The sequence below is a fragment of the Protopterus annectens genome, chromosome 6.part0 (assembly GCF_019279795.1).
Source record: "Protopterus annectens isolate FY-2018-M chromosome 6.part0, PAN1.0, whole genome shotgun sequence".
NCBI classification, from domain to species: Eukaryota; Metazoa; Chordata; order Ceratodontiformes; family Protopteridae; genus Protopterus; species Protopterus annectens.
The window spans coordinates 1,028,002,632-1,028,027,715 of record NC_056737.1 but is presented as its reverse complement, the minus strand read 5'-3'; the positions used below and the strand labels follow the sequence as shown (position 1 = coordinate 1,028,027,715).

The window sequence follows — 25,084 nt, the reverse complement described above, 5'->3', positions numbered from 1 at the left end:
CATCCATGACACCAGCTACTGCTGGTTATCCATGACTCCGGCTACTGCTGGTCATCCATGACACCAGCTACTGATGGTCATCGGTGACACCTGCTGGTCATCCGTGACACCTGCTACTGCTGGTCATCCATGACATCTGCTACTGCTGGTCGTCCATGACACCAGCTACTGCTGGTCATCCGTGACACCAGCTACTGCTGGTCATCCATGACACCAGCTACTGCTGGTCATCCATGATACCAGCTACTGCTGGTCATTCGTGACACCAGCTACTGTTGGTCATCCATGACACCTGCTACTGCTGGTCATCCGTGACACCTGCTAGAGCTGGTCATCTGTGACACTTGCTACTGCTGGTCATCCATGATACCAGCTAGAGCTGGTCATCCATGACACCAGCTATTCCCGGTCATCCATGACACCTGCTACTGCTGGTCATCTGTGACACCATCTACAGCTGGTCGTCCATGACACCTGCTACTCTGTGACACCTGCTACAGCTGGTCATCCATGACACTTGCTACTGCTGGTCATCCATACCAGCTACAGCTGGTCATCCATGACACCAGCTATTCCTGGTCATCCATGACACCAGCTACTGCTGGTCATCCATGACACCTGCTACTGCTGGTCATCTGTGACACCGGCTACTGCTGGTCATCCGTGACACCCGCTACTGTTATAGCACCTTCTTGATGGCAGGTACCTTCTTCACTGTGGGCTGGGGGTTGGTACCACCAGTAAGAAAGGCACATACCCTCCATTAGAGTGGGTTGAGGTGGGTATGACTGCCAAATTACAATGGCACATGCTTCCTTTACTGAGGGGAGAAACAATTACTGCCAGATTCCCATAGAACATGCTTCTTTCTATGTGGATTAGGAAGTGGGTACTGTAACACTGGCTGTCCATATTGACAGGCAGGTGTTCAGTCTTTCCTCAATACATCATTGCTCTAGAAAGTCTGACAGAGAACTGCTTCCTGAGTGGATTAAACGAGGGATGTAATAATAGAGAAACGAGGTGAGAGAGAGACTACTGTCTCATAGGAATACACAAGAAGGAACATCTGTCAGCCTCATTCATTGATATGCTGAATTAAGGGAAACATGAAAACATGAGCTGAACTTCATAATACTTCACATAAGCAGTGCATGATTTAAAAATCAGCTTTTACAATTTCAACGTTCTTCTTCAGAATGAATCTGGTACATGATGGGTTACATATCCAGCACTCATTAATTGGTGACACAGGAAGTCTACTCAATTCAACACTCAGATACAGAGATAGAAATAATGACACATATCAAGCACTCATTAATTGGTGACACAGGAAGTCTACTCGATTCGACACTCAGATACAGAGATAGAAATAATGCCACTAGAAATCAAATCTGGCTTTGAACTCAGTAAGTTTGACAATCTCGAGTGTCTGGAAAATATTTATATGGAGATATTTAGACAGAATATACTTACCACCATATGAAATTCATAAAATGTAGCAAATGAAGGATGTTGCATGGAGATGTAAAATACTGAAGGTTAATTGGTATCATATATTCACTGAATGTGAGAAACTAAATACATTTTGGGAGGAAATTCAGTCCTTTTTTAGGATAGTGTGGTGTGATAGGTACATCGTTTCAAAATCTCTGATGTTGCTTAATTCTCAGATTCCTGAATATTTCAATCCATTATAATATCTGTTCTTGTGGAGACTTTCGGCTATAGCAAGGAAGATATTGAAATCACTGATATTCTCTAATAAAGTTGAACATTTTGCTAAAAAACACTCGAGCATTTGATTTTACAAGCTGCAACCATATAGCTAAATACTCCCGGCATGGATACAAGTAATACAAGCAGACTTAATTTGAATTTAATGATTTTGTGTGTGTGTGTGTGTGTGTGTGTGTGTGTGTGTGTGTGTGTGTGTGTGTGTGTGTGTGTGTGTGTGTGTGTGTGTGTGTGTGTGTGTGTGTGTGTGTGTGTGTGTGCGCATGTGCACGTAGCTACTAGAACTGGTTGTAATAAAAATGTTTTTGAATTTGATTGAGGGTACTATTTACAGCTAAAGGACACTGCTAGAGTGGTAACATTAATCCATATACGCTAACATTCTTATGGACTATTTTGAAGAATTGTGCATTGAGGATCCTAGAGTTGATGAGTTTTTCCATATTATGGGAAGGAGGTTATGATTCTTAGATGATTGTTGCTTGATATGGAAAGGGGAAAGGTTCATAGGTTCATAGGTTGGTAGTAGGCTATCAGCCCTAGGGCCTATACAAGCCTAGCCATAACAATTCCCTGGCTATTTCTTTCCACACTATTTACTTCCCCAGACCCCTGTCTAGCAGGGCGACTGATGTGATCCCCGGGGTGAATTTCCTTTTTCCCATCCAATCATCAAGGCTCCTTTTGAAGAGTGCTAAATAGGCGCTCTGCTTGACATGTATGGGCAATCTATTCCAGAGTCTGGGGAGTCTCTGGGTCAGGAACCTATTTCTTCCATCATGTTTTGTTTTTTGTGATGACAAGGTTTAGATCCCTGGAGCATTTGGCTCTGATGGATTGGGATTTTTTTAAGTGTAGCATGTCCAACAGCTCTGGGTTTGACATGGCCTTGTATGTTAAGCAGAGATCGCCTTGGAGTAGACGATATGCAACAGAAAGGGAAGAGTTATTTGTTTTTCTGCAACATTTAAATTCATATCCTTTTGGTATACAGTTTACCTTAAAGATTAATCTTTTTTCCATTAACTTTTTTGGATGTAGAAGTCACAAAAACTATAGATGAGTCTACTGGCATGGATGTGTATAAAAAGCCTTTTTTAAAAACGCTCTCATTCTGGCCTTTCTAAAAACACATGTACGAGTCCTAGTTCATAAGGCTAAAGAGGATATGTGGTGAACAATAGCTATATGAAATGCAAACAGAAGACCTTGTTGACCATTTTGTTGCAAGAGGCTGTGACCCAGAAGAGATTAGTGAGACAAAACATTCAACTGTGGCCGTCCCAAGGGAAGATGTATTGAAGTGTAAGGAGGAAGCTGATAGTAGTCTCAAGGGCTATGATCAAACATATACCTTTATTTTGCCTGTGGTACCAAAGCACAAATTATTAAGAACACTGTTAATAAACAGTGGCCAATTTTATAATTAGTTCCTACTTTGGTACCCGACTTACCTAAGAAATGTGCATTTGGGTATTGTAGATGGAAGGTTTAGGTGAATATTTTGGTAAATTAAAAAAAAACAGTACATTTCAAATATTTCCTGAAGGTCTAATGGGCTGTACCCCATGTGTGTTCAGTGTAAGTATGTTTTGAGCTGCAATCCATATCTTCTGTACCCCATATGGGGGGGCTGTGTTCAGTGTAAGTATGTTTTGAGCTGCACTCCATATCTTCTGTACCCATGTGGGGGGGGGCGTGTTCAGTGTAAATATGGTTTGAGCTGCACTCCATATCTTCTGTACCCCATATGGGGGGCTGTGTTCAGTGTAAGTATGTTTTGAGCTGCACTCCATATCTTGTAACACTGTGTGTGTTTTGTATGCAACTGTTTCTGGTTGTGGTTAATTGCACATTAGAGAGACGATCAGAAAATTTATTGATGGGGTAGCAGTATGAATATGCAATGTTCTAAGTGTGCTTCTACATGATTCCTCCTACACACATGGACAAGTGGTTCATCGTATTAAGTCTGTGTGCACTGATAGTGTTAGAATGGATGCGCTTCTGCATGATTCCTCCTGCACACATGGACAAGTGGCACATCGTTTTAAGTCTGTGTGCACTGATATTGTTAGAATGGCTATAAGTTCAACCCCCCCCTCAAAAAAAACTTCTGGCGTCCCTTCTGTATCACCTGCACTGGATATATTTATTGTATCAGCATGTTTATTATGTATATGTACAGTTATGTTATTGTTAGAAGTCAAACAGTATCACTGCTCACAGACACAGACATGCTGTCTTACTAACTAGCTCTTACAGTTATTATTATTCTCTTATGTCAACTGCATGTGCGGATGGCTTTTGACTTACCCCCCCATATGTTATAATCACAGAAATAAGATGATGACATACATGTGTAAGTTTTATTGTTAACAGGGTATTATGCTATACTGTATCAGTATCAACACAGAAAAGAAATCAATATTCATTGTTTTTGCATTTCTCTTCCCACACCCTTTTTGTAACTCTCTTTTCTCTTTCATACATTTGTCTCTCCATTTCTGTTATTATTATATGCAGCATCACAACAACCTGCACCTAAAATACCGGCAAGGTTTGTCATCCTCCCATAGGTAGCAGCAGTGGCAGCACCACCAACTCCAGAGGCACCCAGCACACCTGGATCCCAGTCTGCCTCACCTGCCTCCAAACCTCCTTCTCTGCCTAAACCACCTGCGTCAGGTAGACCTACATAGGGGGTGGCACAATGGTACCTGCCACTAACAGTTCAAATAGAAGTGACACATTTCTCACCTGTCGGGAGCTGACAGAACTTGTGGGGGAGATAATAGTAGCTTCAGTACTCAGAAAGATAGGATGGAGGCCATGTTCTGGAAATCTGAGTCACATCACTGCCCAGCATTGATGCTACCTTCTTAATCTCCCACTTGTTCTAAGCTGGCAGAGACCGCGCCTTTATTCAGCCATTCCTATTCCCTGGCTCAGTGTTCCCCTTCCAGCTGTGTCTATGCCCAGTCCATTATGTTGTACAATCTTCTCTTCAACATTGTCTTCCTTATGTTTCTCTGATGACTCCTTCACACCATATCAGTCATGCATCTTTCCCTACTACCTAAACTTCCTCTCTTACCAGTCTTGCTTACCTGACTTCCCTCTCCAACTTTTCCTCCTTTAAAAAATAAAAAGGCACATGCCCTATGGAAAAATAGTCTCATTCTAATTATCAGATTCCCAGACGTTTGACTAATGTACACATGCACATGCCCCACAGAAAAATACTCATCCTACTAATCAGCATCCTAGACATTTGATTAATGTACACTTGATTGATTCTAATTGTTCATCATAAAAAATGTAGTTTTATGACACAACACTGATTTAAGTTATTAAATTATTAAAGCTATTGAAATTCAACTGGATTATTGAGGGAGAAGGTGGTATGACCATGCTTAAACAAGAAATAATAGATATGGATCATCACAACTCCACTATGCTCATTTTTTATTTGCTCACCTTTGTTTTCACCCTCTGCTTGCATCCCATTTTTGTGTTTGTCCTATAGTCCCATGCAACATGCGTATGCTAACGATGGGCTTATAAAAATCATCTTACTGTGGTCATACATGGCTCAGAAGGACAGCAATGTCACTTCACAAATAGCAATGAGACATACATTTCTCATCTGATGGCAAAAATGTAGTTGCATCTCTGTCACATACTACAAGTTTGCCATCCATAACACATGCTATGAGCTTTGCAATCCACCACACATGCTATACGTTTTGCCATCCAGCACACATGCTACAAGCCTTGTTATCCATCACACATGCTATGAGGTTTGCCATCTGTCACACATGCTATGAGGTTAGCCATCTGTCACATATGCTATGAGGTTTGCCATCCATCACACAAATAAGCTAAGTGTTGTGCATCAACATGCAATCTGAAATAAAGTGAAGCAAATGTGTTTATTTGAAGTGTTTCAATGGCCTAGAGTACTTGTGCACTCATTAAATGATTTGCACTGTGACAATGTGGGGAGTTTTAATACCCTGTGGATTGTATATTGTTTTACAATGTTTAGTTTGCAGCATGCAGACGTATTATACTTCCCTGATATGTCTTTTTTGACCCCTTTAAGCCTGACTGCTTCAGTGGCTCCCCTTCCTACTGCAATGGTATAGATAATATCGCTAAGAAGGACATGGGCTCAAATCCCGTCAGAGCTTTCATTTCTTGCCATTAGTTTGCACATGTGCCACATTTCCCTGTTATGTGTGTTTTATGACCCCTTTTAGTCTGACTCTTTCTATGGCTCCCCTTGTTGGGGAACTGGGAATATGTTGTCATGTGACCTGAACTGATGGGGTGACTCTCTTAAAGATATATATTTTTTTCCTTTTTAATGGGATTCACTTTATAGTATAGGTGCACTCCTTAAACTGTGATGCTGTAAGGACTGATGGAGGTTGGTGTGCTATTATGTCACTTCCCTGTATCCCACCTCCCTTGTCCAAGTTTCCCATTATCCTACATTCCAGCTTTGTCATACCATCTTCTCCCTTGTGTTTTGCATGCCTGCTTAGGGCAGTTCCCTTTGCAGTCTTCTGTTCACTTCTGTAATTTCTGTTAATATAGTAACGCTTTTACTCCACCCTTTAGCCATTCATGACATTTTCACTTTCATGGAAAATTTCTGTGCATTGATATTTCTGTACATTTTATCAACAATGTCGACATCATTTCCCATTTGTCTGTGCAGACTTATGATGACATCATTTCCCATTTGTCTGTGCAGACTTATGATGACATCATTTCCCATTTGTCTGTGCAGACTTATGATGACATCATTTCCCATTTGTCTGTGCAGACTTATGATGACATCATTTCCCATTTGTCTGTGCAGACTTATGATGACATAATTTCCCATTTGTCTGTGCAGGCTTATGATGACATAATTTCCCATTTGTCTGCGCAGACTTATGATGACATCATTTCCCATTTGTCTGTGCAGACTTATGATGACATAATTTCCCGTTTGTCTGTGCAGACTTATGATGACATCATTTCCCATTTGTCTGTGCAGACTTATGATGAATACTGCTGCTGCTTATGTGCATTCAGTACTTACCTCCTCTGCTTGTACTTTAGCTGGGAGGTGCCCTAACACAATCTGTGCAACACCCATGATGAGGATCTTCTCATTGTGCACAATAGCCTGGCTGCACAAATGGATAATAAGCACTGAAACTCATAATGGACACAATATAAATTGTGGTAGCTCGGGCATAATTGACAATGTAGCATTTCTGAAGTCCTAGAATGTCTTACCTCTTTGGCCTGGGTTGTGGCTGAAAAGGGTCATTGGACCAGTCCACTCATCTGATTAGCACATATAAAATTAATTAATTAATTAGAGGTGGGGTATATATGAATCTGGAGTGTTCTAGCATTTGCTGTTCCAAGTGAGATAAATAGCGGTTGATGGAATTTTGATGTTTTGAATGCCTGTAAATCTGAAAGAAACCATGCATGGGATTCAGTCAAATGTCTGTCTATTTTATTAAATGCGCAGATTTTTTACTCTGTTATTAATGATCTAAATACTTAGTCTTGCAATCTGTTAAGACAAAACACCAGCTTAGTTATATTATTTTACAATGTTTAGTTTGCAGCATGCAGACATATTATACTTCCCTGATATGTCTTTTTTGACCCCTTTAAGCCTGACTGCTTCAGTGGCTCCCCTTCCTACTGCAATGGTATAGATAATATCGCTAAGAAGGACATGGGCTCAAATCCCTTCAGAGCTTTCATTTCTTGCCATTAGTTTGCACATGTGCCACATTTCCCTGTTATGTATGTTTTATGACCCCTTTTAGTCTGACTCTTTCTATGGCTCCCCTTGTTGGGGAACTGGGAATATGTTGTCATGTGACCTGAACTGATGGGGTGACTCTCTTAAAGATATATATTTTTTTCCTTTTTAATGGGATTCACTTTATAGTATAGGTGCACTCCTTAAACTGTGATGCTGTAAGGACTGATGGAGGTTGGTGTGCTATTATGTCACTTCCCTGTATCCCACCTCCCTTGTCCAAGTTTCCCATTATCCTACATTCCAGCTTTGTCATACCATCTTCTCCCTTGTGTTATGCATGCCTGCTTAGGGCAGTTCCCTTTGCAGTCTTCTGTTCACTTCTGTAATTTCTGTTAATATAGTAACGCTTTTACTCCACCCTTTAGCCATTCATGACATTTTCACTTTCATGGAAAATTTCTGTGCATTGATATTTCTGTACATTTTATCAACAATGTCGACATCATTTCCCATTTGTCTGTGCAGACTTATGATGACATCATTTCCCATTTGTCTGTGCAGACTTATGATGACATCATTTCCCATTTGTCTGTGCAGACTTATGATGACATCATTTCCCATTTGTCTGTGCAGACTTATGATGACATCATTTCCCATTTGTCTGTGCAGACTTATGATGACATCATTTCCCATTTGTCTGTGCAGGCTTATGATGACATAATTTCCCATTTGTCTGCGCAGACTTATGATGACATCATTTCCCATTTGTCTGTGCAGACTTATGATGACATAATTTCCCGTTTGTCTGTGCAGACTTATGATGACATCATTTCCCGTTTGTCTGTGCAGACTTATGATGAATACTGCTGCTGCTTATGTGCATTCAGTACTTACCTCCTCTGCTTGTACTTTAGCTGGGAGGTGCCCTAACACAATCTGTGCAACACCCATGATGAGGATCTTCTCATTGTGCACAATAGCCTGGCTGCACAAATGGATAATAAGCACTGAAACTCATAATGGACACAATATAAATTGTGGTAGCTCGGGCATAATTGACAATGTAGCATTTCTGAAGTCCTAGAATGTCTTACCTCTTTGGCCTGGGTTGTGGCTGAAAAGGGTCATTGGACCAGTCCACTCATCTGATTAGCACATATAAAATTAATTAATTAATTAGAGGTGGGGTATATATGAATCTGGAGTGTTCTAGCATTTGCTGTTCCAAGTGAGATAAATAGCGGTTGATGGAATTTTGATGTTTTGAATGCCTGTAAATCTGAAAGAAACCATGCATGGGATTCAGTCAAATGTCTGTCTATTTTATTAAATGCGCAGATTTTTTACTCTGTTATTAATGATCTAAATACTTAGTCTTGCAATCTGTTAAGACAAAACACCAGCTTAGACACTGTACCTTCCTTTTATGACTGCACTACAGAGATGAACTCTGTCTGATGAGGTTTGACAATTATTTTTTGCCTCACAGAGCAACCGGAAGGAAAATTGAAAACTTCAAAGTTTCAGTGAACATTGCTGCTACCAGCAAAGTCACCTTTGAACTGGTTTATGAAGAGCTGTTACAGCGAAATCTTGGGAAATACGAGCTTCTAATCAGAGTGAAGCCAAACCAGCTTGTCAGGCATTTCCAGGTAACACAGTATTTCATGCTAAGGGCTAAATATCAAAATATTTAACTGTGGGATATTATTGTCATTGTGTGTGTGTGTGTGTGTGTGTGTGTGTGTGCACGAGTGTGTATGTGCGTGTGGGTGTGCATGTGTGTGGATACATGTATGTATGTCTCTACATGTGTTTGTATGTGTATATGTGTCTGTGTTTGTGTGTGTGTGTGTGTGTGTGTTTGTGTATATGTGTGTGTGTGTGCATATCATGTGTGTATGTGTCTGTATGTTTGTGTGTGTGTGTATATATGTGTGCATGTCTGTGCTTGTGTGCATACATGTGTGCATGTCTGTGTGTATGTGCGCACGCATGTAGGTGTGCATGTGAGCGTACATGGGTGTGCATGTGTCTGTACATGTGTTTGTATGTGTATATGTGTCTGTGTGTGTACATATATGTGCGTGTCTGTGTATACATGTGTGCATATCATGTATGTATGTGTCTGTATATGTGAGTGTGCATATGTGTGTGTGTGTGTGTGTGTGTGTGTGTGTGTGCAGACTTACTTTTTTGGTGTTGCAATTAGAAACTGGCTTTCATAATTACAGGGCAGAAAACAACACTCAAAATATAATGATGTGTTGTCAAACACATGTCTAACCATGGGATATTATTGTTTAATTGTTATTTAAGTGTTTAAATCTAGGCAGCTGATAATAAAAATAAAAAGCAACAAAGTATTTTGGAATTAAAGCAGCATTAGCATGGTTAAACATAATAAATTATAAATATGATTATGGTAACTAAAAAGATAGTCCCCCTGCAGTTACATGCAGGCTCTCCTAAACAGTTATAGTGAAGAGACCTTCAAGTATTGCATGTCTAGTTCAGGAAATGTGGCTGATGCCATAAAACGAGAGCCAGACAGGTAAAATACTATTGATCAGAAGTCTCTTTGCAGGGTGTGTGAACAGCTAAGCACCTCTCACCAGCTTGACTGAAATGTCCTGCTTAGGAATAAGGTACCAGCAGAACATCAGGTGCTATTTCAAACAGACACAACAAAGGCAGATCCAAGGGTCATAGCCAAGGGAGCCCGCAGGATTTTTTGCAGGGGGGTGCAAACCCAGAGCCCCACCCATGCAGCCCCAGAGCCCAGCCCACACAGCTCCACCCACGCTGCCATTCCAGTGTCCCATTACTTGGATATTTCTCCCCATTTGTCATAGACACTGTACAAATCTTTCAGTGTGCATACTGTTTTATGCTTTACTTCTACAATGATTACAGATATTTGGATTTCATTTACAACTTTTATTTCAAATTTTATAGCACAAACACTGATAGACATTTACTAAACCTAAACAAAGCAATAGTCTTACAATGAAAACAGACTTATCATTAAAAATTCTCTACCTTTGAAACCCATATTCATTGAAACAGCATTGAAACCCACATTCAAAGAAAATGCATCTGGCCAGTGGCAGGGTAAATTTACCTTTGGGCTGTTTCCAAATCATAGGCTCCTTGCACACATTTTTAGAAACATGCAAAGGTTCTTTGATTCCCCTTCCTGACTGTATTAATTATACTATATAATAATTTAATTATATCCCTTGTATAATACAGCACCACTTGTTAGAGTGTGTTTTAAATTTATAGTTCTGAACATTTTTTTCCTTTAAGCAACGAAACAAATCATATGAACCAATAATGACAATCTGCCCAATTCAGAACATTTCAACCCCTAAAGGGCTACTCAGACTTCTGTCATACAATCCACCAATATCAATCAATATGCAGAATCTCTGCATAAGTAAAAGTCATCTGAATAATTCCACATTAAAGAGATCTGAAACCAATGAAGAGGTTGTTGCTAGAAAACAACTTTATATTTCAGTGTTCCATTTACAAATTCAGTGCCTGTTGCCCTTGAAGAATAAATTGCCTATGTTACATTAAAAGAAATGATAAGCTGCTATATTGCAATAGGGAATGGGTGGCAAGCTATAAAACACATTCATAGTTATTAGGTGTCTCATCCAAAGGAGGACATACTAAGGAATGCAGTACCATACCCCCTTAAAATACAAATGTACATGCTGTAGGAATAGAACCTACAGCCTTTTGCATCAAGATGCAAGAATGCTACCTGCTGTGCTAACACTGCTTTAAAATTCTATACTACAATAATGATACCATTTGCTAAACAAAACAGTTGCACGTTTTAAGCAGACTTTGCATGAGCAGCAGTAACCTTTGCTTCCCTTGAAGCTCACAATTCCTTGAAAATGCACTTGAAAATAAATTCCAGCTGCTAGATCTAACTAGGGCATTTCTCTCTCTCTCTCTCTCTCTCTCTCTCTCTTTCTCTCTCTCTCCTTCTTTTTCTGACTCTGGACAAAGCCTAAAATAAACAGGGACAGATTATAAATATTGCTTTCATGAACTTATAAAATTGCTATAATAACAGGACTTGTGTTGGTATGCATTTTTTTAAGGATATTATGTTTAAAACTATTTAGCAACTGCAATATTTTTTAGGAGGAATATGGGGCAAAAAATCTGGACATTCTGCAAAAACCTGAACAGCTGAGGGGTATGCTTCCTCCCTTTTACACACACACACACACACACACACACACACACACACACACACACACACACACACACAGAGGCTCCAAACTAGAGACACATTTAGAAAGTTGATAGAATAACAAGATTTGTTTTAGAATATATTTTCTGAGGGATATCAAGTCTGAAACTCAAATACATGTCATTTATTTAGTAACTTTAATCCTTAGCTCATCCCAGTGATTTGTCAAAAACAGAATTTTTATGAGGAACAGACCAAAAATATAAGGCAAAAATCTAGACATTCTATAAAAATATGTAGAGTTGACAGGTATGACACACACACACACACACATACACACACACACACACGCACACACACACACACACACACACACACACACACACCCTCTACCTCCTTAGAAAGTGGATAGAACAACAAGTTTTGCACTGGTATACATTTTCTGAAGGATGTGAAATCTAAAGATCAAAAGTCTGCCATTATTTTCTGATATGAGTCCTCAATGATTTGCCAGAAAAACACAATTTTATGAGAAACAAACTGAAAATATGATGCAAAAATCTGGATAATTGCGAGGTATGAACCTCTCCCTTAGACACACTCCAACCTCTCCCTTACTTCCACACACATACATACCTCTTAAACACTTAGATATACACACACACACCTACCTCTCACTTGTACATTCATCTGCAGTCCAAATGTCTTCTGGAATTCAAATTCTGTGCGGGCGGTGAAGACGTAAACCATTGGTCGCACAGATGAAGAAAACAAAAACAGGTCGCAAACACCTGTTGCAGAGGCATAGCTAGAGTTTGTGTCACCCACGGCTGTCTTTGAGTTTGCTGCCCCTCCAACTTCACAAAATCATGGTCAAATGGGGCTTCCCCCATATGTAGCCCTCCCCCGAGCAGCCATTCCTGTGTTCTCATTACTTGGTTATTTCCCCCATTTACCATAAACACTAGTGTGCATACTGCTTTTTGCTTTACTTCTACAAGGATTATTTGGATTTCATTTAAAACATTTATTTTAAAATTTATAGCACAGACACTGATAGACTCCTGCTAAATGAAGCAGTACAGTCTCAAAATGAAAACAGGCTTAGCATTAAAACTTCTCTGCCCTTGAAACTCACATTCATTGAAACAGCATTGAAACCAACATTCAAAGAAAATGCATCGGGCCAGTGGCAGATAAAGTTTACCTTTGAGCTGTTTTCAAATCATAGGTCCCTTGCACACATATTTTATTTACTGCTCCAATTCAGAACATTTCCATCATAAAAGTCTACTCAGACTTCTGTCATTACATCCACCAATATCAGTAAATAAGCACAATCCCTGCAGAAGTAAAAGTCATCTAAATAATTCCACATTAAACAGATCTGTAACTAATGAAGAAGTTGCTGCTAGCAAACAACTTTATGTTTCATTGTTTCATCTACAAATAAAGTCCCTATTGCCCTTGAAGAATAAATTGCCTGTGTTACATTAAAAAATGATAAGCTAGTAATATTGCAATAAGGAATGGATGACAAACTGATAACAGATTCATAGTTACTAGGTATCTCCTCCAAAGGAGGACATTCTCAGGACAGCAGCATTCATCCCCATTAAATTACAACACAGTACTAACTTCCCCTTACTTGATTGGTCAGCATACACCAAGAAAACTCCCCTTACTTGATGAATAATGCAAAGCAGTAAAAATCCTTGGAGTCCCCACCATAGACTGGGTTAACTATTCCTGCACTAATGCACTCGGCACTCGCCCAACGATTCCTTGACTTCATCAATTCTAAAGTACTAGACCAACTCGTCTCATCCCCACAAGGGGAGATAACATTCTGGACTTGGTTCTTACCAAAATGGGTGACCGCTGCACCACTCCCATAGTATGCTCTTCCCTGGTAAGATCAGTTCATTGGTCTGTCTCATTTGAAGTTTCTATCCCACCCAACCCCCCCCAGTCGTAATCAACCTAAAAAACTTTTCAAGAGATGATTACAACCTCCTAAGGAAGGGTATCAGTAGCTTCACACCACTGCCTCCCTCAGAGAATGCAGACAACTATGCTGAACAGCACGCTAGGGCAGTATACATGTACCTGCACTACTGCATGGACTCAGCCATACCCAACAGAACTAAAACCTGCTCATCAAGGAAACAGAAACCTGGCTGGTGGACATCCTCTATCAACAGCCTTTACAACAAAAGGAAGAAACTGTTGTCCAAGGTTAAAAAGGAACAAATTCCAATTTGGAAATACTCCCTCCTTAGCCTCAACAAGCATATTAGATCACTAGTGAAAACCTCCAAAGCCAATTATGAATCAAAACTAGCCTCCAAAACAAAGGGTAACCACAAAGTCTTCTTGAGTTACATCAGGAACCTCAATGGCAAAGCCCAGGTTTGTTCCAAATTAATACTTAACAGCATCACTCACACTGATCTTGTTGACTTAGCCAACCTGCTAGCAGATAGGTTCAGCACAAATTTCAACCCCTTGTCCCTCCCAAAGGCCCTTTTGACATCCCGATGCTTGTCCCACACCTCAGATCTCCATAGATCAAGAGTTAAAGGCCCTATCCAAGACAAAGAACACAGCTTCCATGGGACCTGATACAGCACCATCCCCAGCAAGAAATAGCTTCACCATTAAGCACCCTATTCAACCACAGCCTAAGTACAGACTTCATTACAGCAGAGTGGAGAACTGCCATTGTCATCCCCTTGCACAAAGGTGGTGCCACTACTGACCCTGGAAACTATCACCCAAATAGCTTTACAGTCTGATCTGTAAAGCCATGAAGCATATTATTATGGATCTCATAAACAAGGACATAGGCAGTCTCCAAGCACTTGACCCCACCCAGTTCGGATTCATCAAGGGCAGATCTTGCCTGTTGAACCTGGTTGACTTCTTTGAGGCTGTCACCAAGGCCCTGGATAAGTCAGTACATACTGCTTACCTTCACTTGGCCAAGGCCCTTGACAAAATCCCCCACTCGGGCATCTTTGAAAAGCTGACACAACTTAGCGTAAATCCCTATATCATCATGTGGGTGGTCAACTGGCTCACCAACAGAATTGTCAAGGTCAAAACTGGTGCCTCCATCTCCGATAGCAGACCTGTCACTAGTGGAGTTTCCCAGGGATCTGCCCTGGGGTCCCTACTGTTTGGCATCTACTTTTCAGAGGTCCAGACAAAGACAAAAGGCCTGTGGCTGACCAAGTTTGTGGATGACTGTAAGTTTGGTTCTGTCATTGACTCCCCAGATGATGTTAACATACTGAAAGAGGGTCTCACAGCAACTAATGACTGGTGCCAAAGTCATGGCCTCAAGTTAAATGTAAAAAAATGTATCATCATATCATTCAGCAAAACACGGTCCCTACTGATTACTACATCAAAAGCAACCCCTAAGTGCACAACCTGTGATGAGAGACCTGGGTACTCAGGTTGGCAACAATCTTACATTTGACAATCATGTAGCAGCAGTTGTCAGAAAAGCCTTTTACTTGTTTCATCTCATAAGTAAAGGGATTGCTTTCAGAAAAAAGGAGGTTATTACCTCCTGTAATCCTCACTCATTAGACCAATAAATGAGTATAATGCCTCATTTGGTATGTACCTCTCCAAACATCTGCATCAAATGGAAAAGCCACAGAATTACCTCACAAAGAGAATCCATGGCCTCCAACACCTGTCCTATGCGGACAGGCCCAAATCACTGTCAGTCTACTTGGTATCATACACATTGCTCAGAGGTGAGCTGTGTCTCGCCTACAAGGCAATTTCAGACCCTGCCCTACTAGATGCTCAATATCCATAAGTCTAACTCCTCGCTCATTACCCACTCAAAAGGCCTGAATCTAATATGTGACATCAACAAAACCTGCTGGAGAGATAGGTTTGTATCCCAGAGGTTGCTCTGTCTCTGGAATAGACTTCCCATACATGTCAAACAGAGTACCTCACTGATCCTCTTCATGCTCAACCTTGATTAGTGGATGGAAAGCCACAAATTTGTCCCATGGGTTCCACCTGTGTCCCCTCAATGACAGGGACGACAGGTGCTGACTGAGGTTTCTTTTTGGAGATAAACTCTTGGCTAGCCTTGTAAGGGCCCCAGGGCCATTAGCCTAATAACCTCCTATGATCCTACAATATGACTCATTCCTGGAAAGAGGTGATATGCTGTTAAATAGGCTTCAGAGCAAACAGCCTCTCAATTCCAATTCATGCTAAAAGTTTAAGACTGACATTCCTGAATGAAGTGACCAATCACAACATCATATAACCTTCTCTCAGCCCTTTCTTATGCCTTCAAGAGTAAGTGTCTGCCAGAAGTATGCTGCACGTTAATGTCTCAGTAAAGGATATAATAATCTTAACTTTCCAAAAATACAAAAGCTGAGCATATAGCAGTATGACACAAAAGTTGTGGTGGTTAGATGCAGATAAGTAATTCTGAACATGTCTTGGTGGACTTGGCATGCACTGTCCTTTTTTGTAAATACTTTTTAGTTTGATCAATTCAACTAATCATTTATGCTTCAATTAATTATTTTTAAGTCTGTATTGTCAGTGGGCTTAGTAGGTTAGTAAATAAAAATAAAAGTAAGGCTGCCATCAGTGATTTTAAAAGTACCAGCCTTAGAGCTTAGATGATACTTCAGCAGAGTGCAGTGAAAATGTGCTATAGTAAAATGAGGAATAACTATTACTGGTAAAAATGAAACATTTTCTTGTCTTCTACCAATGTCATCACAATACTATATAGCTGAGAACTATCTGTGTAAGGCATACTTGGATAAGAAACCAGATGACCCTAGCATGAACACATTTATTAGCATAAAATCATTTAGATGCAAATCTCCACATATATATAATAAGCCAAACTATCTATGGAAAACATAATGCTCAAATTGACTTTAAACTAAGTACAGTATATTGATCAGAGTCAGATATCATGTCAAAATATAAATTACAAATTATTTTTGGGAACCTTATATTATCAGTATTGACTAGTATGACACTGGACTATATCAAGAGATTAAGTGCATTTGCATATAGCCAGAAAAATTTGCAAGAATATAACTTAACTGCTGAAAGACCCTGGCAATCAAAAAAATCCTTTCTTCCACATACATATTTTATCATTTATGTCAAATTTTGTTTTAAGTTACTTCAAAGTTGTATATGAATGATTACAGACCTACCTACCTTACTTGAATGAACGGCAAGCAAAACTAACTTCCCCTTACTTGATCGGTCAGCACACACTAAGAAAACTCCCCTTACTTGGCGAATAATGCAAAGCAGCAAAACTCCTTGGAATAGGTGAAGCAAACTGTATTTTAAATTCCATGGCACACAGGACGTCCACAATGCACGCATAAACATGATGTGGGTGACTGGATCGGAAGTACAGCATTCTACAGGACTGCTCTTAAAGGACGACCTTAAAAAACAGTTATTTTTAAACTACTAAAAGTCCCAAAAGTGCCGCCAATGGCAGACCGCCTGTCTTGCCCCCTGCTAGCTACACTACTGACCTAATGCATTTGTGCGACTGGACGCAAAGGTTAAAAAAAAAAACATATATATTTTTTTTAATTTAAAGAAAATCTAATCTCCCGGCCAGCCAGTTCCAGGGGGGGTGCAAGTGCACCCCCTTGCACCTGCCTGTGGGTGCCCTTGGTCATAGCTGTTCTACTGACTGGCTGGCTGCTAGTAGCCAGTCATCCAAGTACAGGAAAACATTTGCACCCAACTAGCTCAGGTGAGCTACTACTGCAGCCATACATTTGTTGAATATCCAGGTGGCTATGGTGAGGCCAAATGGTAAGGCATTGAAGAGAAAGGTCAGTGTCTGTTTCAGAAACACAAGAAAAGCATGGACTCCTTAGAAGTTTGATGTGACAGTCTGTATCCTGTTGATCCGAGGAACACATCCAGTTTCCCAGGTTGCATCATCATCTGTAATTTTGCTTTTGGGATGAACTGTTGTAGGCCACTGGCAATTGGCTAGCATTAGTTTAGTGTATTTGAATCTAGAAAGAACTTGGACAACTACCTGAAGACTTTGTGGTCTGATGGACATCTGAAGTGCTCTGGCCAAAACCTTTATACAATCATCTTGTCAGCAGGAGGAAATACCCAAGGGAAAGGTGAGGAAGTGTAAAAAGTATCCTGCAGAAGTTCCTCCAATAGAAAGATGGGGTGAACTGGCCATTTGTTTTATCAGCCCATGATTTTTCCAAACATAGGTTCCTTATAAGGGGTAAATGGGAAGTCTTGTCCATCAGTTTTTCTTGTGTCTAGGGTCAAAGACTCTACTTGAGAGTCTAAATGATTATTTCTGCATATTTTTTCTTTGAGTCATTCAGAGGGGAACTATCTGAGGATGAGGAAGAGGAAAATGGGCCAGACACTTGTGTCTAGCTTTGTGGAAAGTTTCTACTCCTCTGACTCTCTGCTTAGGAAATATCTGTGGGTTTAAGAAGCTGAGACAGTGTAGGATCCAGGGACTGCTTGGTTAACCCAAGGCATGGCAAGAATGTCTCTTCCATTTGCATCAAAATGTCAAGATGTTCATGTCTATAGGACCAGAAGAACTGAGGCTGCTGGCACTGATGAATTCAATATTGATTCTCTGACTTCAAGCATCCTTCAACATTGAAATAAAAGTTATCCCTCTACCAAAATCAATGCATGTGGCCTTGAGTCTGAGGCATCAAATACTGAAAGCATTAGCACCTGAAAAACCCCCAAGGGTATCGGTGCTGATATCAGAGATGATGGCTCAACATCAAGTGCCTGAACCCTAGAAACACTCAGCACTGAAAGAGTCATTACCAGGATAATGGATGTCAATGGCCCATTAAGTGAAAATAATCTTTATTTCTTTACAGCTGGCTATTTATATCTTACTGAAGTGAATCTATTGCAATTTTCGGTTGAGAAATGCATGCTTCATTGTTTTTTTCAAATATAATATTTTATTTCTTTTTAAATCATAGTAGTACATATTTACATACAGAACAAGAAGTTTAGAAAAAAATACACAAGAAAAAAGTAAAACATGTCAGTGTACATACAATACAGTGGCAGGTTAATGAGATGCAGAGGTTTGTTTCAATTGCACATTTATAAACCTATCTTAAAGAGAAGAAAATTTAGTTTGTACACTTATAATTCTAAATTAAAAGTTGTAGTAACAAGTTATTTGCAAATATTTGCAACATAGTTGTTTGAGTGTGTTCAATAGTGAATAAAATAATGAAAGTAATTCTGTTGTAAATATGCTGAAAGATAAAGCATAGAATAAAATGTTTGCTTGAATGTAGGTATCGAGTTTAGTAGTGTAAAATGGGCATCCATACTATATGTATAGCAGACAGGCTTCTCTTCTTTCCAGAATCAGAAAAAAAGCCTAAAAAGCAATTCTGGAAAGCAAGTATTACATGCTTTTCTCATGTTTGCATATCTATTAATGGACACAAGATATTTCCTAAGCAGTATTGTTCTCACAGATGTTTCCTTACAGACTTCTGTCAATGGACATGTTTTTATATCAGTAGTACGTGTTTTTCTCAAAATATTTTTTAAAAGACATGGTTGTCTTAATATTAAGAAAAGCTTGATATAATTCCTCACAGATAAATGGACATGGCTTTTTTATAGAATCAACAGAAAACAATTCTAAAAGGCAAATTATCACATCAGCAAAAGTGCTTAAATGGTTTCACAAAAGAACAATAGGTCTAAAAACAGACATTACGTGATTTCCCACAAAAGCCCAAAAAAGATACCAGAAGAAAAACAGGATTTGAAGTGCATGGCAGAAAGGGTATATAAGACTTTATAAAAAAATCTTGCAGCCAGAAAAAATGCCGTACTTTTGAAACTAAAATTTATTGTTAGCACTTTCGTCACCTTTCATTAAAGGAACTTCTTCAGACATTTGTAATACCTCAATTTACAATTTAAATAGTCCCACGCTGATGACATCATGGACCTCCCATTATACAAATTCAGCAAGTATATAAGTAAATACATTCACATTTCTTTGCGTATAAAACTTTTTAAACACAAACAAATGCTTCACTGATATTAATTAAAACAAAAATGTCAAATATTAAATGCCCCCATAGAAATGTTTTTTACCTAGTTAATGCTTTAAGTTTTAAAATACATTTCAGGGAACAAGAATCAGTCAACCCAGGGTAGGAAAAAGCATTACTCTCAGTTGCCATAGCAACTCCCTCTCCTCAAGTCTTAAAGCCCAAGGCCCTTTGTGGGATTCAGATCTATTTTCTCAATAACCATAAAAAAAAGTGTGGTTAGTGTGTTGTAAAATATGCTTGGACAAAGCATTGTTGCTTGTCACACAGCAGAATTTTGCATTGCCTTGTACTGATACAGGCACCTAGAAGCTAAATTTTCCCTATAAAACGTCCCTTATAACTTTTGCCAGTACTCAGTTGCAGAAAGCACAACTTGATTGTTTGCCGCACAAATTCAGACATACATAGCCAAGCAGTACTGTCTAACCTCACAGCACCCAAGTTATCCTGCTGTACCACCCCTTTGTAATTCAACTAAAAAAGACCTGACACCATGGATGAGCACATTCCCAATTTCTCCACAACCAGTTTTGTAGACATGGGCACCCTAGGACAATGTAGGAATTGTCTCTTGTTCACAGACAGACAATTCATACTTAGAGAAATGAATATTGTATTTGAGAGATATAATTATGCAATGTCACTAGAGGCAAAACTCTCAGAAAAAAAGCAAGACTCTCAGAAAAAAGCAGTCAAAATACCAGTCAGGATGTCAGTAATGTAAGCATTATACCCAACACACATAATACTGCCAAACATATAGACCAACACCTCCTGAGGCACTTAAAATCCACCTTCCAAATCCCAAAGACCTTCTAGAAATTTGTACTACAAAAAGAATCCTCAGCAACCCCAAAAGCACTCCACCAAAACAACACCCAACACATACAGCCACACACTTTGGAGCCTCAACTACAAAGCCCATAAGGGAAGCCGACACACTACCCAGTATTTTAGGAGACTAGATTGTGAAACATTCAGATGTCCTGCTCACCAGGCTAAATAAGGAGAAATTCATGGTCAGTTGTCTGTGAGGGGCCAGGATCCACCAAGGTAGCCTTGCCTTCAAGTCATTAGACCACAAGTACCAGTATGAACCAGTCATAGCATGTAGGTGTAAATGACCTGAGGTGTGCCTTGCTGGACTATATGAAGAGAGACATCGTGGAGCTCTTGGACTATAAATCTCAGGCTGGTATGTGCCTAGCACTGAGCAGCATTGTACCTTCACCAAGGATGATGCCACAAAATGAAGAAAAGATGATTGACTTCATTGATTGGCTTAGTCACTGGTGTCTTTCCAAGGGGTGCAGTATTTGTCAGCCTGGGAGTATATGGTCAACAGAAAACATTGCTTTGCCAAAGATTGTCTGGTAGGCTTTTTTGAGAAGGTCTCAAAGACAATGAATAAGGGCAAAATGGTGTATACTGCATACCTTGACCTGGCTAAGGCATTTGATGCAATTCCCCACTTGGGCATTGTAAACAAACTCATGGAAATAAACATGAACCCCTATGTTATGTGCTGAATAGACAACTTGCTGTAAGATAGGACCAAGATAGTTAGGATAGGAGAGACCACTTACACAAAGAGGCCAGTCACTGGAAACCTGCAGGGCTGTTTTGGTCTGCTTCTTTTTGTCATCTATTTCTCAGAGGTCAGAGCCAATGTCAAGGCATTTGGCTGACCATGTTTGCAGATGATAACAAACTTGGAGCAGTCATTGAACCTTGAAAGATGCTGACATCCTACAAGGACTAACATAGACAAATGACTGGTGCCAAAGTCACAGTTTAAAACTCAGCGCCAAGAAATGCATACTAGTACCCTTTGGCAAGTCAGCCATGCTAAGAAATTACCTCATTGATAACACACCCCTAAAGAGTAGAACCTTTAGTCATGGATTTGAGTATGTATGTAGATAGTGACCTGGCTTTCAAATGACTTGTATCTAAGGTAGTAAGGAAATTATTATATATTGCCCAGCTTATAAGCAAGGGCATGGCATCTAGATATAAAAACATCATAATTCCATGTTATTCAGCCCTCATCAGATCCGTCATTAAATACAACACCCCCTTAGGTAATTGAGCAGGCACAGAGGTTCTCACAAAAAGAATACAGGGTGTAAACAGTATTTCCTATGCAGTTAACCTCAATGCCCCATGTCTATACTCTGTTTCCTACAGATTGATGAGAAGAGATCTATGCCTAGCATACAAGGCATCCTTGGATCCAACTTTGATGGACCTTTTACATATCTACAAAATTAATTGATTGCAACATAAATAGGACATATTGGAAGGACAGGTATGTGTCTCAGAGAATTCCCTCCTCTGGAACAGGCTTCCAACACACTTGAAGCAGAAATCTCCCCTGGTGCTCTTTAAGAGAAACCTGCAAAAAAGGATGGGAAATTGGAAATACACCATGGGTCTAACACCTATGTAGCTAATGGAGACAGGCAGCATGTATGTCTTTCCCCAGCTTACATATACCCTGTAAAATAACATCTAAGACACATAAACATGCAGGATACATTTGGGATGCACAGCTAGGCTTATAAAGGCCCCGGTAGTCATTAGCCTAGTATACACCCAGGAACCTATGAGCCTATTACTGATATTTACAATTAATACACAAGTGATGATTAGGAGATAGTAGAGAGTGGAAAGTGGGGTCAGTAGAAAGTGCTGGTAAGAAAGGAAGATCTGAGGAGGATGAGGTTGGGAGAATAAAAGGAATGGGAGAGGAAGAGTAACAGTAAGGAAAGATGATGAGAGAGGAAATGGGATATTTCACATGATTAAATAACAGCAATAAGATGATGAGAGAGGAAATGGGATATGTCACATGATTAAGTAACATAAATAATGCATAAACTAAAGTTGTATATTTAAGAGAGGTGATCCTTCTATTGAGGGAGCATTCAAATTGTGAGTCTTTGAATATGTATTGTTTTAGATCTGAGTGAGATTTTGGGTAGAGTACATGCCAGTGCAATACCTTTGTCAGTAGATGAAGCTTATACCTTCTCCTTGTATGCAGTGATAGAAGTATTGCCTTAGCTGGTGTCTTTGGTCTAATAAGGACTACTTAATGCACTTAAATTCAGAACATTAGCCACCAGGTGGAAAATGGGTATTATGGCAGACTGTGACAAAAAAAAAAACTCAGATATGATGAATCCACTAGCAATGTATAATGTCAAATACCATAAGATACTTTACAATAAAAATTTCAAGAACTTCCAATAAGTTACTTGGCTAGAAAACACACTCAAGAATAGCAGTCTAACCCTGATAGTTTCACTGCACTTCAATCCTGATTTACATGCCGACCACACATCATTGTCATTAGATAGACTCTAGACCTCCCCTATATATATATATATATATATATATATATATATATATATATATACATACATACACACACACACACACATATATATATATATATATATATATATAAACAGAAATACTGCCTTGGCAAATAAAATAAAAATATTTTTAGTTCTACTATAATGAGGGCATAGTGTATGTATTCTTTTTTTTCCATTATTTCATTTTAATGGCTGAGCAACCTCCTTGTAGAAAATGGGTATAGTGTCAGATTGTGACAACAAAACCCTCTTGCACTGGATTTGTTATCTGTATATAAGAGGATATATGTTAATTACCCTACGACAATTTACAAAAACATGTTTAGGGATTTCATTAAGATACTAGGGTACAAAAACTGATAAGCTGCCCAAGTGGAGTATGTTACTTTTGAGAGAGTACAGTACATTTGATAGTGAAGACAAAGGCACCACAAATCTATAAGAATAGCCATTCAGAAGTGAACGTATAACTGATCTTTGTTTCCATATATCACCCATGTCCCCCAAATAATAGCTACATTCTGAATACTTCTGATATCTCAAATGAAATAAAATTAAAAAAAAAAAAATGTAATGGCCACAGTAATGCATTTCAACTTGCTGCTGTTAGACACAGACACTGCCCACAGTAAGGCGTATTACATTTGTTCATTCATTGGCAATCAAGTAACTATACTGTGTCTATTTCTTTATTAATTGGGTAATTACACTTGTCTGAGGACCCCTTTTTGGGCATGATCCAGGCCTTAAAGATATACATCACAAATAAAGGCATTTGGGTACACAATCACATCTGATAACTACAAGAAAATGCCCATCAAAATTTAAATATAAAATCTGTCTGTTTAACAATTATCTGTAAAACAAAACAAATATATATATATATATATATATATATATATATATATATATATATATATATATAAAACATTAAGCCACTGAAGTGGACTATGAAATAATGGTAATAAATGCACTATCAGACACTAAACATTTTCTGTTGTCAACAACAGACAAGCACTATATGAAAATATTTAAAAGTTTTTAAAGTTATAAAACTTAGTGACTTGTGAATATCTGTACTAATACTCATCTGCTAACTAATGAATTTTTGAGAAAACTGCTTTTCACTACTAAGGATGGTTAAGGCTTGCTGAATTCAGTTAGGTAGGTTTACTATCAATATGTTGAACGTCAAAACAATTTTCATTTAACATATCGCAAGTAGACTACGAAAATTAAAAAAACAAATGGGAAACATTGTTGAATCCGCTGATCAAATTCAGCATATTCAACATTGTTTCTGAACACATCACATGATGTCAGTATAGGAGCTAACATAAACAAAACTCCTACAGCTGTCATCACGTTTTTGCAGGGGGGGGGAAGCCCCCCTGCACCCCCACTAACTATATATTCCAACTCTGAAATTGCACTACGGTAAGGTAAGGGATGAATTTCCCAAACCGCACTGTACCGTGATTTCTGTACATTTCCTCAAATTTCTATTAGCGAATGCACAGTGCATTCGCTAATATAAACATTCGAACATTGAGATGTTCAAGCAGATGAACGTTCGAAAATCTGTGTTTCAGATTTTCATCTGCGAACATCTCAACGTCGCTATTTTGATAGTAAACAACATATATATATATATATATATATATATATATATATATATATATATATATATATATATATATATATCTTCTTCTTTTCCTGTTAGGGGTCACCACAGAACAATGGTCCACAGAATGATTGGCATTGTAGTTTTACAGTGTCAAGTTGCCAGCCCAGCACCCAACCTTCCACAGAA

General features: G+C 39.1%; 1 protein-coding gene across 1 annotated transcript in view; it reads left to right on the top strand.

Annotated features, from left to right (window-relative positions):
• Window positions 1-25,084, top strand: part of LOC122804652 (inter-alpha-trypsin inhibitor heavy chain H3-like) — a 1,432,534-nt gene that overhangs the window by 461,931 nt on the left and 945,519 nt on the right. The window contains exon 6 of the mRNA XM_044074635.1: window positions 9,015-9,177. Within this exon, the coding sequence (XP_043930570.1) occupies window positions 9,015-9,177 (163 nt within the window). The remainder of the gene's footprint in view (window positions 1-9,014; window positions 9,178-25,084) is intronic.